Source organism: Meira miltonrushii (assembly GCF_003144205.1).
Source record: "Meira miltonrushii strain MCA 3882 unplaced genomic scaffold FA14scaffold_2, whole genome shotgun sequence".
NCBI classification, from domain to species: Eukaryota; Fungi; Basidiomycota; class Exobasidiomycetes; order Exobasidiales; family Brachybasidiaceae; genus Meira; species Meira miltonrushii.
Genome location: NW_020289944.1, coordinates 3,570,843 through 3,585,193, shown reverse-complemented (window position 1 = coordinate 3,585,193; position 14,351 = coordinate 3,570,843). Strand labels below are relative to the sequence as shown.

At 44.2% G+C, this 14,351-nt stretch overlaps 10 protein-coding genes across 10 annotated transcripts; 5 read left to right on the top strand and 5 right to left on the bottom strand.

The window, feature by feature from the left end:
- Positions 1-40: 40 nt before the first annotated feature.
- On the top strand, positions 41-743 carry FA14DRAFT_160933 (uncharacterized protein). Its single transcript, XM_025498893.1, has 2 exons — positions 41-652; positions 712-743. The coding sequence occupies exon 1, from the start codon at positions 297-299 to the stop codon at positions 543-545; it is 249 nt and encodes an 82-aa protein (XP_025356330.1). The 5' UTR covers positions 41-296; the 3' UTR covers positions 546-652; positions 712-743.
- A 27-nt stretch (positions 744-770) lies between these two features.
- On the bottom strand, positions 771-3,328 carry FA14DRAFT_146175 (glycoside hydrolase). The gene has a single exon (XM_025497305.1). The coding sequence runs from the start codon at positions 3,315-3,317 to the stop codon at positions 810-812; it is 2,508 nt and encodes an 835-aa protein (XP_025356329.1). The 5' UTR covers positions 3,318-3,328; the 3' UTR covers positions 771-809.
- Positions 3,329-3,505: 177 nt separating this feature from the next.
- FA14DRAFT_51065 (TPR-like protein) lies at positions 3,506-6,141 on the top strand. Its single transcript, XM_025502441.1, has one exon. The coding sequence runs from the start codon at positions 3,519-3,521 to the stop codon at positions 5,769-5,771; it is 2,253 nt and encodes a 750-aa protein (XP_025356328.1). The 5' UTR covers positions 3,506-3,518; the 3' UTR covers positions 5,772-6,141.
- FA14DRAFT_51069 (Clavaminate synthase-like protein) lies at positions 5,792-6,923 on the bottom strand. The gene has a single exon (XM_025502442.1). It carries the CDS (start codon positions 6,770-6,772, stop codon positions 5,813-5,815), a length of 960 nt encoding a protein of 319 aa, XP_025356327.1. The 5' UTR covers positions 6,773-6,923; the 3' UTR covers positions 5,792-5,812.
- A 911-nt stretch (positions 6,924-7,834) lies between these two features.
- Positions 7,835-8,939, top strand: FA14DRAFT_172609 (uncharacterized protein; the record flags this gene model as incomplete). Its single annotated transcript, XM_025500417.1, has 2 exons — positions 7,835-7,916; positions 7,977-8,939. The coding sequence occupies 2 exons, from the start codon at positions 7,835-7,837 to the stop codon at positions 8,675-8,677; spliced, it is 783 nt and encodes a 260-aa protein (XP_025356326.1). The 3' UTR covers positions 8,678-8,939.
- Positions 8,748-10,604, bottom strand: FA14DRAFT_121078 (uncharacterized protein; the record flags this gene model as incomplete). The annotated part of the gene is made up of 2 exons (XM_025496441.1): positions 8,748-9,031; positions 9,185-10,604. 2 exons carry the CDS (start codon positions 10,602-10,604, stop codon positions 8,748-8,750), a joined length of 1,704 nt encoding a protein of 567 aa, XP_025356325.1.
- A 107-nt stretch (positions 10,605-10,711) lies between these two features.
- FA14DRAFT_51041 (uncharacterized protein) lies at positions 10,712-11,753 on the top strand. The gene has a single exon (XM_025502440.1). It carries the CDS (start codon positions 10,788-10,790, stop codon positions 11,604-11,606), a length of 819 nt encoding a protein of 272 aa, XP_025356324.1. The 5' UTR covers positions 10,712-10,787; the 3' UTR covers positions 11,607-11,753.
- Positions 11,684-12,380, bottom strand: FA14DRAFT_179387 (uncharacterized protein; the record flags this gene model as incomplete). The annotated part of the gene is made up of 2 exons (XM_025500917.1): positions 11,684-11,834; positions 11,905-12,380. The coding sequence occupies 2 exons, from the start codon at positions 12,378-12,380 to the stop codon at positions 11,684-11,686; spliced, it is 627 nt and encodes a 208-aa protein (XP_025356323.1).
- Positions 12,381-12,578: 198 nt separating this feature from the next.
- Positions 12,579-13,339, top strand: FA14DRAFT_146162 (DNA-binding protein; the record flags this gene model as incomplete). The annotated part of the gene is made up of 2 exons (XM_025497304.1): positions 12,579-12,961; positions 13,033-13,339. The coding sequence occupies 2 exons, from the start codon at positions 12,579-12,581 to the stop codon at positions 13,337-13,339; spliced, it is 690 nt and encodes a 229-aa protein (XP_025356322.1).
- A 217-nt stretch (positions 13,340-13,556) lies between these two features.
- On the bottom strand, positions 13,557-14,269 carry FA14DRAFT_155429 (DUF757-domain-containing protein; the record flags this gene model as incomplete). The annotated part of the gene is made up of 3 exons (XM_025497752.1): positions 13,557-13,756; positions 13,825-13,899; positions 13,963-14,269. The coding sequence occupies 3 exons, from the start codon at positions 14,267-14,269 to the stop codon at positions 13,557-13,559; spliced, it is 582 nt and encodes a 193-aa protein (XP_025356321.1).
- Positions 14,270-14,351: the final 82 nt, after the last annotated feature.

Sequence of the window (14,351 nt, the reverse complement as noted above, 5' to 3'; positions counted from 1 at the left end):
GTTGCGCAGCGCATGATTATATACACAGTATCCGTTCCTAGCTTGAGCAATGGAAGCATTCCCGCATTTCATTCAACTCCGAGTACACAGAAGTGATCATATAGTGCATACACTATGCATAAGCCAAAAGAATAGAACATTGAAAGAAAAGTCGGCCGAAGAGATAGATGCTGACATAAGCAGATCGCGTCTGTAACTTTTGACAGATTATGATTTCCTTGGCGGCGCACGGATGATGAGTGATCTACGCATTCATTCGTTCATTCGTTCTTCTTCACCATCAGCACTCACACAAAATGTCAACAGCAACAATCCTCCCGCCTACAACCAGCCTAACGGGCATTCAAGAGCCTTTTGATTTAATGCGACTGTCGATATCCGAACGTGTTTATGTGAAAATGCGTGGAGATCGTGAATTACGTGGAACACTACATGCGTATGATGGACATATGAATTTGATCATGAGTGATGTTGAAGAAACAATTTATGAATTGGAACAAGCAGAGACAGCAGCAGGAGATCAAATAAAGGTAAGCGATCGCTAGGTCAGATGCGATCGTCCTGACAGATCACTGACTAAACCCTCCCCGCTACACAGATCATCAAGAAGAACAGCGAAATGATGTTCGTAAGAGGCGATGGTGTCATTCTGGTATGTACAAGGTCATTCAGTATCGCATGACAACTTGCTTACCCGAACCTCTCCCCCAGGTCTCGCCTCCTTCTCGAACATGATGCACGCACAAATGTACTTTTCAAAAAACAATTCTGTATAATATCATCTTATTTCATTGCAAGGTATGTTTCACTCAATACAGCTCGGCTAAAATCATGGCTGCCATCGAAGTCCATCCGGTGAACGGATGACTGCGTTGTCCAAATCCGGTTTCAGGATGATATTGTTCCCACGTATATCCTGTTCGATCGTATTCTTTCCAAACATTTTCAACCAAATTTTCACGTAATTCGGCGTAAATTTTGGCAGCTTGTGCTTGATATGGTCCGGGTTGAGAAGCATACTTTTTCTTTAATGCCCGCAATGCAAGGTAATTCATCGGAACCCAAATCGGTCCTCGCCAATAATCTTCTCCTTTTCCATAATTGGGATCTTGTTTGCTCAACGAACGCAAACCGAACGAGGACCAGATATGATCCTTGTCGTGCATCATATCTAGGATAGAACCCAATTGCGGACTGTCAACAGGCAGCAATTGAGATGTAAGCGGAAAGATAGATAAATATCCCCGATGACAAACATGGAACGATTCATCCTGCTCGTTCACCGAAGCATCGCAAAACATCTTTTCCTCTTCATTCCAATGTAGATCGACAACATTTGTCACAATTCCTTTGTAATGCTTTTCGTATTCTTCCATGTCATCTTCTTCTCCTAGCGCTGTTGCCACTTTCACCATGGCTTCTGCAAAACTGCCCATCCAACACATCAAATCGAGATGCAATTCCCCTACGTGAGGATTACTGGCACGAGGATAATCGTCTAAACCTGATGTCAGGACATGATCACGAGTTCTTCCACGCCACCTGAAGGCTTCATTTCTTGCACGAGCCGATCGATCCCACTCTTTGATCTGACCACGTTGTGTTTGTCTAAACCACAGATAGTGTTGTCGTAATTTGGGGTAAATGCTCATCAAGAATTGTCTAGCTAAGATGGGATCTTCGATATAAGAGGAAGATGTAATCTGTGAATCATCAAAGTTGACTTGATCCGGGTCAGTCATCGTATCCATATCAGCCTCCAGCGGAAAGATGTTTTGATGCTTCTCCGCAAGTCGATCTATATAATCCGTCACCGTCATAGCCAACGTTGGTGGGTTGGCATAGGTGGGATATTGTGTCAGAAATTCGGGTGGCACCCTACTTCTTGCTTCTTCTCCCAAGACTTGCTCCCGAGCAACCCAGCCATCCTCATCGATTAAGTTTAACCAACTTCTCAACACTTCCAGGCTCAAATTGGGATCCCAAGCAGAAATATGGGCCAAATGGAAACCTTCATCCCAGTAGAACCCGCGCGGGAATTTACTGCGACTTGGTGTAGCAGTCAAAAGCTCTGCTGGGGGTGTGAGCTGAGGATTGGCCTCCCTTGGCTCGGCGGCAATATCGTCATAGTCATGCGTGAAAGATCGATCAACGATTGAAGATCCGAAATAGTATCCGATGCTGCCGACAATTTGACTTGTAAGCTCGCGAACGAAAGTTTTACTCGTTCCCTTTTTGCCTTTCAAGACCTTATCCGTTTCGGGAACGGGGAAGGTGAGTTCCAAATGTTGCGAGTAGGCTTGCTTGCTTGCTGTCAAGGCTACACCGAGGCTGTTGCCGTCCAGCAAGGTTGCTTTAGGCGCATCTTGTGCATCGTAAAAGATATCAAAACTGAAATTTCCCGAAAAGGATCTTTGAAGAGCGAAAAAGTTGGACATGGGCTGAACGCTATCCGACAAGGTGAGCAAGTCGGCCGCAAAAGGCATACTCTTTGAGCCATATGCCTCATATGCAGCTTTGACAGACGAGGTCACATCGCTTTGTACTACTTCTTTTCCACGCCATAGATGCTGTTGTGGTAGCTTGAGTCCGAGGTAGTGCCATTTAGGTCTTGTTTCCTGAAACTCTTCTTCGTGCTCAAGATAGTCAATCGAATCTGGATTGGCAGGTTTGTTCTTCGCTCCGGGCGTATCGCTAAACCTCATAGAGAAGCCTGGCAAGGTTGAACTTGCTTTCTCCGCCTTTATGAAACGGCCAGAATCGATGTCATCAAATGACGAATCAGGTTTGGATGGCAATCCATCAACATAATTCTCCTGTTCAAAAGTTGGTTCGATTGAAGAAGAGTCGGACTCCAAGCCTGAGTAATAGATGGCAGATAGACTCGCAGGTATTGAAGGATCGAGTACCGTGCCTTGTATTCTAACAGCCCAAGATCCTGTCCCCTGCAGATCAGTCTTTATCCAGCTCGTCTCTAACAAATAATTATTCTCGGTATCCTTGATCTCTTGAACGGCTAACGATCTTCCATCATGGTATGTCCAACCATATCCATCGATCTTGTCCGCTTCACTACATTCATGTCTGGCTTCTAAGATTGAATCTGGTTTGTTGGGAGAGAACCAAACGAGACCTGATAAGAATGATTCCGGTTCAGCTGCTCGAATACCGAAATAAACCTGCGGTCTATACGTTCCCCAGATTAAGGATTTGTCCAATTTAGCATTGGCGAGAGTGATTACGGATATACTCGCAGCAATAATTCCAGCGATTAGCAATGGAAAGCTACCTCCTAGATTTATCCTCACCACCATCATGTCACTTAAATGTCGTCAGGAAACAAGCGGGATTCCTCGTTGTCACTCTTCTGATCTTCCCATTTCTTTAGTGCACGGACACACGTGAATTGCCTGCCTGGCTGGCTGTACCAAATCAGCGCGTAAATGGGGAGAGAGACCAACACTTGAACGCGTGTAGAGAGAGTGTTACTTCTTCAATTCACCATCATTCCCAAAAAAATGGCAAGCTCATCGTCTTCCAATTTGGAGATACGTTATCAATATCCAGATTCAAATCCATACACGGCAAAGAACGTTCTTCGACAAGCAGCAAAACAGCTGTCCGAGCGTGGCTTAGCATCTTCGGCAAAATGGGCATTAGAGTTATTAGCATACGTTCCCAAACCGGATTATGATGATGTGAAATCACCAAGAACGACAGCAGCTGATATGGCAGGCTTCAGATTTGCAACAGATACTCCTGCTCAACAGCGTAATAAAGTATCGCCCATATATCCCATTCAATCAACACCCGCAGTCGGTCAAACTGCCGATGGATCAGGAAGGTTTGATTCTTTAGGCATTCCACCAAGTCCGTTACCTGGTACAAGTGGTAGTGCTGGTGGACCAGGCAATTTCAGTCAAATAGGCAGCAGTAGCAATGCATCCCAAAGGATGCTTCAACCATTGACGCCTCTCGTACCGGCATCAGCCAACTCTTCCGCTTCTGCACACGTTCGATTTGCCGCAACAGAAATCTCAGAGAATCAATCACAAGCAGATACAAGTATGGCAGCATATACAGATACGTGGGACATAATGAATGAAGACGAAGAAGATATTTACATGCTCGCAAAGAATCTGTTCGATCACCATCAATGGGAAAGAAGTGCAGCATTGTTGGAAAGGCATAAAGTTCGAGGCCCGAAAGCTTTATTTCTGAAGCTGTACGCAAGATATCTTCTCGTAGAAAGACAAGCGGAAGAAGACTACTTTCAGGTAGCACGCAAGACAAGAGGGAAGAATGTACGCAGAGCAGAGTTGCTGCCACTGATGCGGGAGCTGCTGGATCCGTCTGATGCTTTCCTATTATTCCTGAAAGGGATCTTGTTCCGCAAATTGGGAAAACGGATAGAGGCAATCGATTGTTTCCTGCGCAGTCTGGAGACATTTCCTTACAATTGGGGAGCATGGCAGGAGCTTTGTGCGTGCTTGGAAGGCGGACATGCGGAATTGCAAGATATTGCTTCGATGCTACCTAATTCTTTCATGACATCCTTCTTTTGTGAATTGTTTGCTCGTAGTGCAGCAGCTCGATTGCAATCCGATGAAGCTCTTCGAAGGATCGATTCGCTATTGACAATGTTCCCAAGTTCTCCTTATTTGCTGGTCTCAAGAGGTCAAACACTGCATCTAATGCAAGAATTGGAAGCTTCTGAAGCAGCGTATGAAGCCGCTCGTGCGGTGGACCCTTATCGATTAGACGGTATGGCAGACTATTCAAACAGCCTATTCGTTCAGAACAAGGAAGAGAAACTCGCACATCTTACTCATGCTTTGGCAGAAGCTGGTCGGGAAGATGCAGAGGTATGTTGCGCTATAGGAAATTATCATACTTTGAGAGGTGACAATCATCGTGCAGTGGAAGTGTTTAAAAGAGGTGTACGTTTGGATCCAAGTTGTGCTTCAGCGTGGATTTTGTTGGGACATGGATACATTGAATTGAAAGACAGTATGGCAGCGGCAGAAATGTACAGAAAAGCCCTCGAACTCAACCCTCGTGACGTTCGAGCATGGACGGGATTGGGTAACACGTACGAGCTGAATGGCGCTTGGGCACAAGCATTGCATTATCATAAAAAAGCAGCTGCAACAAGTCCTTATGATTTCCGCTTTTGGGCATCAATGGCAAATTGTTACGAAAAGCTATCCCAACCTATTCAAGCTATTGAATGCTATAAGCGCATTTTGGCACTAGAGCATAGCATTGATGCTCAATTAGCCATCATGGACAACATTGCAAGATTGTACGAAGGCTTAGCAGGTGGAGATGAGGAGGAGGAGGAAGATGAAGATGAGGCAGACGTCAGGGCAGCGAATGCTAATGGCGATGATAGTGCAGCACATGCTCGCGATCTCTTGCGTGCATGTGCTTGGCATCGTCGGATCGTTGAATTGATCGATCGTGCAAGGAACGAAGAAGATAGCGCAGAACATGCTGCTCGGGTAAAAGAGCATGTTGGAAGCTTCTTGATCGCCGCTCGTTGGGAGATGGGCATGGTTACGTTTGGAGAGCCGGATGCAACACAAGATGAGATGAAACCAGGAGCAACAAGTGTCTCAAGTATGGAACTTGACAATGGCATAAGCAAGCCTCGAATTGGGAATATCAATCTAGCACGGGAATATTTGCAGAGAGTAATCATGACAGGAACAGAGGCAGTGTTGGAAGCGGAAGAATTGATGAAAAAAGTAGCACTACTACAAACATGAATGTATTATTAGCGACAATGTAATATAGTACAAAAATTGAATCAAACATTTAAAAGAGAGCCACCTCTTGATTTAGCGAGCAATGTTCTATATGTACTCCAAATTGCATCTCCATCTACGTAGCAACCTTTTAGCCATCGTTTCACGTCATCTCCACCTTCTGCTTTTTCATCCCATTCAAAACCACGTCGAGAATGTAGCACTCTACGGTTATCGAACACTACACATTCTCCTTCTTGTAACATGCGTTCATATCGGAATCGAGCATCGTGGGTGAGATCGGCAAAGATTTTCAAAGATTCATAGAATGCTTTACGGGTAGCAGGCGAAGCATCTACCATGACACCATCACTTGGCCAACGAAGTGGCAGATTTCCTTGAAAAGGTGGTGAATAATTGATCGCCGTCAATCTAGGCATACCATCCGAACCGTTGGGACCTGCATGTCCTGAACTTTCTCTTGCGACTTCAAACGTAGGATGAGTGTATCTGTAATGACGTGAATCATTTTGATATTCAAAACAAACCGGTACTTCCGTCAGCACTTTCCAAGCTTCTCGATGTGATTTCCACATCTCTTCTGCAACGGCAAACGCATCTACAAAGATACTTTGACCACCTTGAACTCGATTGCGGAGCATATGTAGAAACTGGAAGCGAGGAGGATTTTGAAAGTAGCATAAATCCATATGAAGGCCAAGATCAAGATTCGTATAAGCGATATTACGTGAAGAAGATCCTAAAGAACGAACGTTCCAAAGCGAACCATAGAATGTATGACGAATTTCACCCAACATTTCCGCCAATCGTGCCAAATTTGGTGAATTTTCGTCTGAAGCAAGAATTGAATCACCAGTCTTGTCAGTCGGAACGCCAGTGACGAATGCTAAGCCATCACGCATCAATCCGTCCACCAATGCAAATCGAGCAGTCTCTGAAGGCGAAAGTGCTGTTGAGGATGAGGTTTCGTTTGCTACAGGCAGAAGCGAGCTCCAATTCATTCGTGCAGGTCTTGCGAAGGCGTCTTCCTTGACCAGGGCCTGACCCGGTTGAACATCGCTCGATTTGGATGGTGGTTTTGGCGTATGTGGAAATGAGCTCAAATCGGATGAGATCCATGTGTGTGGAGTGCCGCCAATATCTGCATGTGAACGAGCATATCTCGAGGGTGTGGCATGGGCTAATAGTTTACTCAAAGGTATCCTGCTAACGTGAGGTTCTTTTGATGGTTCTGGAGCGGATGAAAATGTGGCCGAGAATGCATTCGTGACTGCAAATTCAGGTTTAAATGCAACTTCCACTTCTAGGCTCTGTTCGTTACCGACGTTCGTTTCCACAATTCGAATTGAATCTTGATCCACCAGTCCATCTTTGAGAGAGATATCGCTGGTGTGAAACAGCTTTTGCTTAGAAGCAGGTTCGACGCTGCTTGGATGTTCGCATACGTCACGAAGCCATATATGATCAAAATGAAATGGTTCCTTTACCCCCAAAGAAGGAGCAAGCAGTGCGATTGAAGAAGGATAAAGTTGTATTTGAACGTCTGAATTTGGGTCTCTTAAAGTCTTAAGAGATTGGGAGTTGGCTTGTGATATTGCTTCTATTGGTGGAGGAGCATTGAAAGTGGTTGCAGGTGTATCCTGAGGAATTGCTTGTTTTCTTGGATGTTTAGACTGGAACGTTAGCCCTTGTGATGTAAAAATTGTGCGAACAAAGGGAGAGTTGATTCGCGTATATCTACCATGTGATAATGCCAGTCTAGCACCATTCTGTGCTAATCTGTTCAACATTATTCTGTGATGTTGGAGGTATGGAATGAAAAGGAGAACAACGTCATTTACCCCGGCTTTCAATTTCAAACAAACACCCGGGTCTAAATAACGCGTCGGAAAAGCCGCGCACGCAAACCGGATGAAAGATTGAAAGCCGCCACAGCTCCAATCAGATGATAATTGTACACTAATACATTTTTATATTGTGTGTGTGGAGAGTTTAAATTTAAGAGGGGGGTTCAATTCCATTTGGTAATGAGGAGATATCCGCATACAATCATCGCAAGGAAAATGAAAGGTATACACAAAATATTGGCCATTGCAATCACAGCTGCTTCAAGTGCTTTGGCATGGGGCGAAACAAGAGAAGAAGGTGAGTAGAGAGGAGAGTGTATGTTAAGTTCAGCGATTGATATTTCCCATCTTCTTACAGTCGCACAGAGAGCTCGATCATTACTCGTTGATCCTAACAATTATGCCGTCGGAACTTTGAGCACAGTCTACCCAACCACATATAGCGATGAATCCTTACGTGGAGCAGTTGCAAGTGGACCGGAATATTTTGGATCATGTTTTGAAAATGGTGATCTATTAATGCTAGCAATGCCAGTTTCACAAAATTGGCGTAATACCTTATTCACCAAAACAAAAAATGCAACAATCAGCATTTCATCTTCTGCTGATCCCGATGTTCCCGACCCAAGACATACTTCTATCAAAAGCGCAAGCAAATGGGATCCTTCTAGACCGAGCTGGAGACGTGGAATGCCAAGCAAACAAAGGATAACCTTGTTTGGTCACTTTGAGCGGCTGATCGATAAGGAAGAAATCGAAAAAGTCGCTCCGTGTTACAAGAACATACATCCTGATGCCAAACACTGGACACCTGGCAGTAAAGATAGTCCCCACGTCGCATTCTGGACTAGATTCATCGTCGACAAAATCTATCGAGTTGGAGGTTTCGGAGATGAAAGTAACATCGGATGGATTGATTTGGATTTATGGCACAAGAGTGTTCCTGACAAACACCACACAAACATCGACACCTTCTCCCATAGCAATGAAGGTAGTCTTTCTATCGAAACGCTATTCGGCGAAAGTGTAGATGAATCGCCATTCTATGTCCAATACTGACATGATACTGTACAATCATTGAATAATGAGATGTGATGTGATAATGCTTATAATACAAACAAGTCTTTGCTCATCTACGCCGTCTGATCGTCCCTTCTATTCTCTTCTGTCCTGGCTTTCGTCTACCTCGCTTGGAAGAGAGCAATCCGACAACACGAACGCCTTTCTCGCGTAATCTATTGTCTCTGATCACATCTTCAATCGCACGTTGTCTAGCCTTGGTTTGTCTTTTGCTGAGCAATGAAGACCCTTCCACCTCTGCCTTTCCTTCAGAAGATTTCCGCTTATTCTCTTGATCACGTAAATCTGTCCAACGAATCTTCTCCATCGCCCTTCGCGAAGCACGATCAGCGCCTTGAACAGGTCTAAAGCTGTTTGCTGCTCCTTGTTGACGTGCATTACGCATATTCTTAAAATGTTGTTCGACCGCATGATCAATCTTTGCATCAATACCTGCTCCTGTCCAACGGATCGCACTAGAACTTTGATCAGGATTCAATTCGAAACATTCACAATCCAATTCTCCTGATCCTAATTTACCATTTCGCCATCTTTCCAACATAAAATTTGCCGCTGCATCCAAATCACGAATGCCATTCTTCGATAGCGTTCCAGGTGCTCGCAATGCTAATCTTTCCAATAGGGCATGTACTTCATTCGTTGGACCGAAAGCATCTTGTGGACCAATCTCATCTGTAGAAACGGTTGCTGTGACACGACCCATAGGCAAACCTGTCAGATATGCAGGTAAAGGTTCAGGATCATTACTTTGGCTCTCCTTCCATCGTTTCCATCGCCATGCCCATTGCAGATTTAGCCTGTACAACAGATAATCTGCCAGACCTATAGCATCAAATAGCGAACTTTTGATACCGGCAGCAACGGCAAGCTTTACACCCTTTTCAGCTCCTTGAGGACCATTTCCGAGGTAAGGTACCATTACACCTGGTGTATCGTATACATAGATTGCGGGCTCGTCACTCTTGCTGTGTTTTAGTTGAGTCACTTCACCATCTTTATTACGTTCCACGGGGATCTTCTTCGTGATCCGAACCGTGCCCGTCAGTTTACGGGTATGTCCAGGTTCAGGTGCTGTTGAGGCCGCCTTTCCAGCACCAGTGCCAAACCGTCTTAGAGCGTTCAATAAGCTGCTTTTGCCAACGTTCGGCATACCCAATATTACCAATCTAACACCTTCTTCAGGTGTAGATGTGTGTCTGAATGCACCTGTCAAATTTTGTCGTCTTGCTGCACGGGGTATCAATCCTGTATCCGTACTTTTCGAACCGTCGGAGGTTTTGCCGAAGTCTTTCTCTTCACTCGAACTTGTCAAAGACGCAGCCCTTTGTTGAGCCCATCGCATGACCCTTCTGATATCGCTATCTTTTCTCGAATCAATAAACATGACATCATGACCTTCATGCTTTTCGAATGCAGACCTGATCGGTGCATGTAAACGAGTATCTACCAGATCGGCTTTATTGTATATAATCAATCTCCTTCTCCTCCATTCACGCAGATCGGCTATTGATCGTTCTTCATCTTTTGTATCTATTTGATTGCTGTTCCCCCCTTTGTTCTTGTTCACAATGCCTTTCATAGAATGAAACATCTCTTCAAAGGCCGGATTCACGCTGGATATAGGCAGTCTTGCATCCCGTGTTTCTATGATAAGCGGAGGTGGTTGTCGAGAAAGCAAAACGGGAAGAGATCGCATTGCCCTATACATATGGCCAGCATACCAGGAAGGAATGTGATTCGGTAGAGGAAATGACCTTCTTGGCTGGAACGGAAGATTGGCAAAGTCATCCTCCTTCTGATTGGCCGCAGGGATAGATGCCTTTATGGTTTGTGAAGCTTCGTCTTTTCCTATTCCATGAATAACATCTCTGAAGCCATTGGCTATTGAGCGTAATTGACGTGGCATGCTTTACGTATTATTATCATTTTGCAATGATGACCATCAAGAAGAAAAGAACCCATTTACGGAATTCGGGTGGAGTTTAATTTTTTTTTCTTTTCTCCGCGTGTATGCATAAATTGATAAAATTAAAAGTTGTCAAACGACAACCTTCTTCTTCACATCCCATATCCCCCATTGCTAGCAAAGATGGTGTCTTTCAATTGTGACGGCTGCGGTGATGTTGTAAAGAAACCTAAACTTGACCAACATTATCAGCGTTGTTATGCACCGGTGACCTGTCTGGATTGTTCAACACAATTTGGCTCCCCATTCGAATGGAAAAATCATACGTCTTGCATTAGTGAAGCACAAAAGTATGAACGTAGTGTTTATCGTGGACCAGTAAAGGGTAAAGGACAACCGAATGGTCAACAGCAAAAGCCACAGCAGCAGCAGCAGCAGCGAAATGGAGCAAAGGCATCCTCCGGTCCATCTGATCAACCTGAAAAGAAAGAAGAATCGAAAGCATCTAAGCCGGAAAAGCGAAAGTCAATAGGGCAGGATAAAGATGAGAAGAAGTCCAGCAAGAAAGACAAAAAGGCAAAGTCGGATAACGCAGAGGAACCCGAGGTGAAGAAGGAGGTGTCGGGAGAAGGAGAAAAGAAAGAAAAGAAGTCTAAGGATCAGAAGAAAGACAAGAAGGACAAGAAGAAAGAGGCAAAAGCCGACGAAGATAAAGTCGACAAGAAAAAGAAGAAAGAGAAATCCGAGGAAAAGCCAAGTCAAGCTGCTACCGAAGAGGTGAAGGCGGACGAAACACCTTTGAAGGAGCCCAAATCCGACAAGAAGGGAAAGAATGACAAGAAGAAGAAGCTAGACAAAGCTGGCACTGCCGAAGATGACAAGAAGCGCAAGGAGAAGTCCAGTAGTCAGAAAAGGGACAAATTTAAAAGCGTTGAGGATGCATCGAAGAAGAAGGAGAAAAAAGAAAAGAAAGCCAAGAAAGCATCCAAATCAACCGAATAAAGCTTCTGCCACGCTCGCTGTACCGTATTCCGCACATTCTGTATGTTATACAATTGATGTCATTTCCCATATCCTGTTCATCTGGCCGGCTTATTAGCTCTATCTGGAAAGTGTTTATTGAGAATCTCTTGTGCTTTCTTCTTGCGATCGTTAGCTGCATCTCTCTTTTTGTCTCCTTCTGTAGGAGGGGCGGGAGCAGCGCAGCCATGGGCAACAGCAGATCGGTGTCTATAGCGGAAAAAGAAGAGCATACAATTAGCTTATCAGTCGCAGCCAGTATGACCACTGCAACACTCACGTCATACAATAGAAGCCCCTACATCGATCACACCTTGGGGCAGCATGTGTGAATATTCTTTGTTCATGTCTTCCATCCCGTTTTGCGACATTGATTGATTGATTACCTTCCTTGACTCTGGGTATGCTTGCGTCCATGTGTAGACTGAATCGTTTACAGCCTGCTCTCTGACAAGGTAACCTTGAAGGTTCTTCTTCCTCTTCTACATTTGCACTCGAGCTAGCAGCCGGTATCGATTGTTCTCCAGGACCTGCAGCTTGAACATCTTTTCGTCTAGTGTTCACTCGCTGATATCTCTTCAAAATTTCTGTATCGCTTAACGTTCGATCTGCTTCTGCTGCTCCGGGTGCTTTACATTGATGTTGTAAAGGTAAAAAGTGAGATTGACAGAATCTTGAACGACAATAAGCACATGTTACGGGTAGAAATGTCAATGTTGCACAACTTGAAAGAGTACAGTATTCTCCAATCTCCATATCTTCTGCCCGTTCTGTTGTTTGATTGAAGGGAAGAGGAGAACAAGTACTGCATATGGTGGAGTTAGTGGTTGTGGCTAAATGCGCGTCTTTTACGCGTGGATTTCTAGTGTTGTTCTTTCTGTCTGCTTTAATTGAATAGAATCTACAATTAACACTTCCACACCTTTGATCTTCTCCTCATCCATCTATCCCAAAATGAGTACAGCACAGGCAACTGTTCAAAATGCGCCTCTACGGACTCATCTTACGCTGAAAGGTTCAGTAGCTTTGGTGTCGGATTTCCTATCGTTTGGGATCCAATCAATTCTATTTCAGCGTGAAATCTATCCATCAGATGATTTCAAGATGGTGAAAAAATTCAATACACAAGTTTTAACCACAATTGATGAGGGATTACGAGAATACTTGGAACGTGCGATGCTACAAGTACAACAGTGGCTCACCGAAGGACAGGTAAGAAGAATCGTGCTGGCAATTGTGGAAAAAGAAACCCAAGAAACTGTAGAACGATGGCAATTCGATATAGACGTAGTAAATAAGGGAACGGATGAAGCCAATGATGGTAAAGAGAACAGCGAGTGAGTAGTGCCAATCTGTAGTAGCGAGTGTACCTGCTTACCGATCTGACCTGTCCTCTCCACTGTGACAGCCCTGAAAAGAAAGCTCAACCAAATAACACCAAAAAGACAGATCAACAGGTAAAGAACGAGATTGGAGCAATCATCAAACAAATCACCGCATCATGTACATTCTTGCCTATGTTGCAAGAACCATGCGCTTTCACCATTCTAGCTTACACAGATTTGCAAACAAAGGTTCCCCTGGAATGGTCAGAATCAGATGCTCGACTCATCTCCGAAGGACAGGCGGAACAAGTTAAATTGAGAAGTTTCTCAACCCACGTACACAACGTAGACGCTCTTGTGGCTTACAGAAGAACGGATGAGGATGAATAAAACCACCTTAGATTCCCATCACCTCCGCAAGCTCCTTCTCTCAGCATATCAATTATACCTTAATTTGTATTTGTAGCAACACATAAGCGGGATCAATCAAAGACATCCTCATCCAGAAGGTCCTTCGTTATGCGAATGAAAGATTGATTCTCATGAATGAAAGTGATGACAAGTTCGTACAAATGCGGGACAAGATGATGAAATTCTAGATTACCATCTACTTCTTGCTCTTGTTCTTCTTCTCAGCCTGAGGAAAGGGAGGGGAGGAAGTTATTAGTACGTCATTCAAGTCTATTCTCTCGTTTTTGTCGGTACCTACCTCTTTGCGTGCTTCTTCTTGGGCTTTGTCGTATACCCAGTCGTTCAATCCCCGTCTATTACGGGCAATCTCGTAAACGTAAAATTGCATGCGTGTGACTGTAAGAGCGAAGATGAGAACCGGTCAGTATCATTGAGCGAGAGAGACCCCACGGAAAGAGACATACCAAAAGTAGTGTTGAATTGTGTGTATTCGTCAGAAGCGTCTGTTCGGATTAGAGTACCAAAATTGTAGTCGGACACTGGAGGAGGAAAGGAGAATAAAGTCAGCTTGGTCCACATCATCTTGTTGCAAGACTACTTACCCTTATTTTCGTATTTGGCGATGAAATCTCTCCATTTCTTCTTTCCTTCATCAGATTTCATTCTTTCTTCATCAATTTTTGCAACCCCGCCAACTTTATCACTTTCAGTTTGTCGTAATTCTTCAAATGTTTCTTCCATATCTTGATAAATTTCATCGTCTAATTTTGTTAGCCTAAGCGTTGAAGGTTTAACTTTTTCATATAATGACCATAACGTTTGTGCTTGTTCGACACACTTTACTGCCATCTGTTTTTCAATTTCCGGCAAATTTTGTGCCCTGTTTGGGTCAAAGCCTTGAGTTGACATCTTGACTAAAGAGGTGATTCGAGAGAGTAAGGAAAAGGAAGGTTGTAAACGTCGTTGCACAATTTTGACCGGAAAAGGTTGA

Bases quoted from the DNA above. Each gene is read 5' to 3' on its own strand.
- FA14DRAFT_160933 (XM_025498893.1), top strand. From the start codon at position 297: ATGTCAACAGCAACAATCCTCCCGCCTACAACCAGCCTAACGGGCATT.
- FA14DRAFT_146175 (XM_025497305.1), bottom strand. From the start codon at position 3,317: ATGATGGTGGTGAGGATAAATCTAGGAGGTAGCTTTCCATTGCTAATC.
- FA14DRAFT_51065 (XM_025502441.1), top strand. From the start codon at position 3,519: ATGGCAAGCTCATCGTCTTCCAATTTGGAGATACGTTATCAATATCCA.
- FA14DRAFT_51069 (XM_025502442.1), bottom strand. From the start codon at position 6,772: ATGAATTGGAGCTCGCTTCTGCCTGTAGCAAACGAAACCTCATCCTCA.
- FA14DRAFT_51041 (XM_025502440.1), top strand. From the start codon at position 10,788: ATGGTGTCTTTCAATTGTGACGGCTGCGGTGATGTTGTAAAGAAACCT.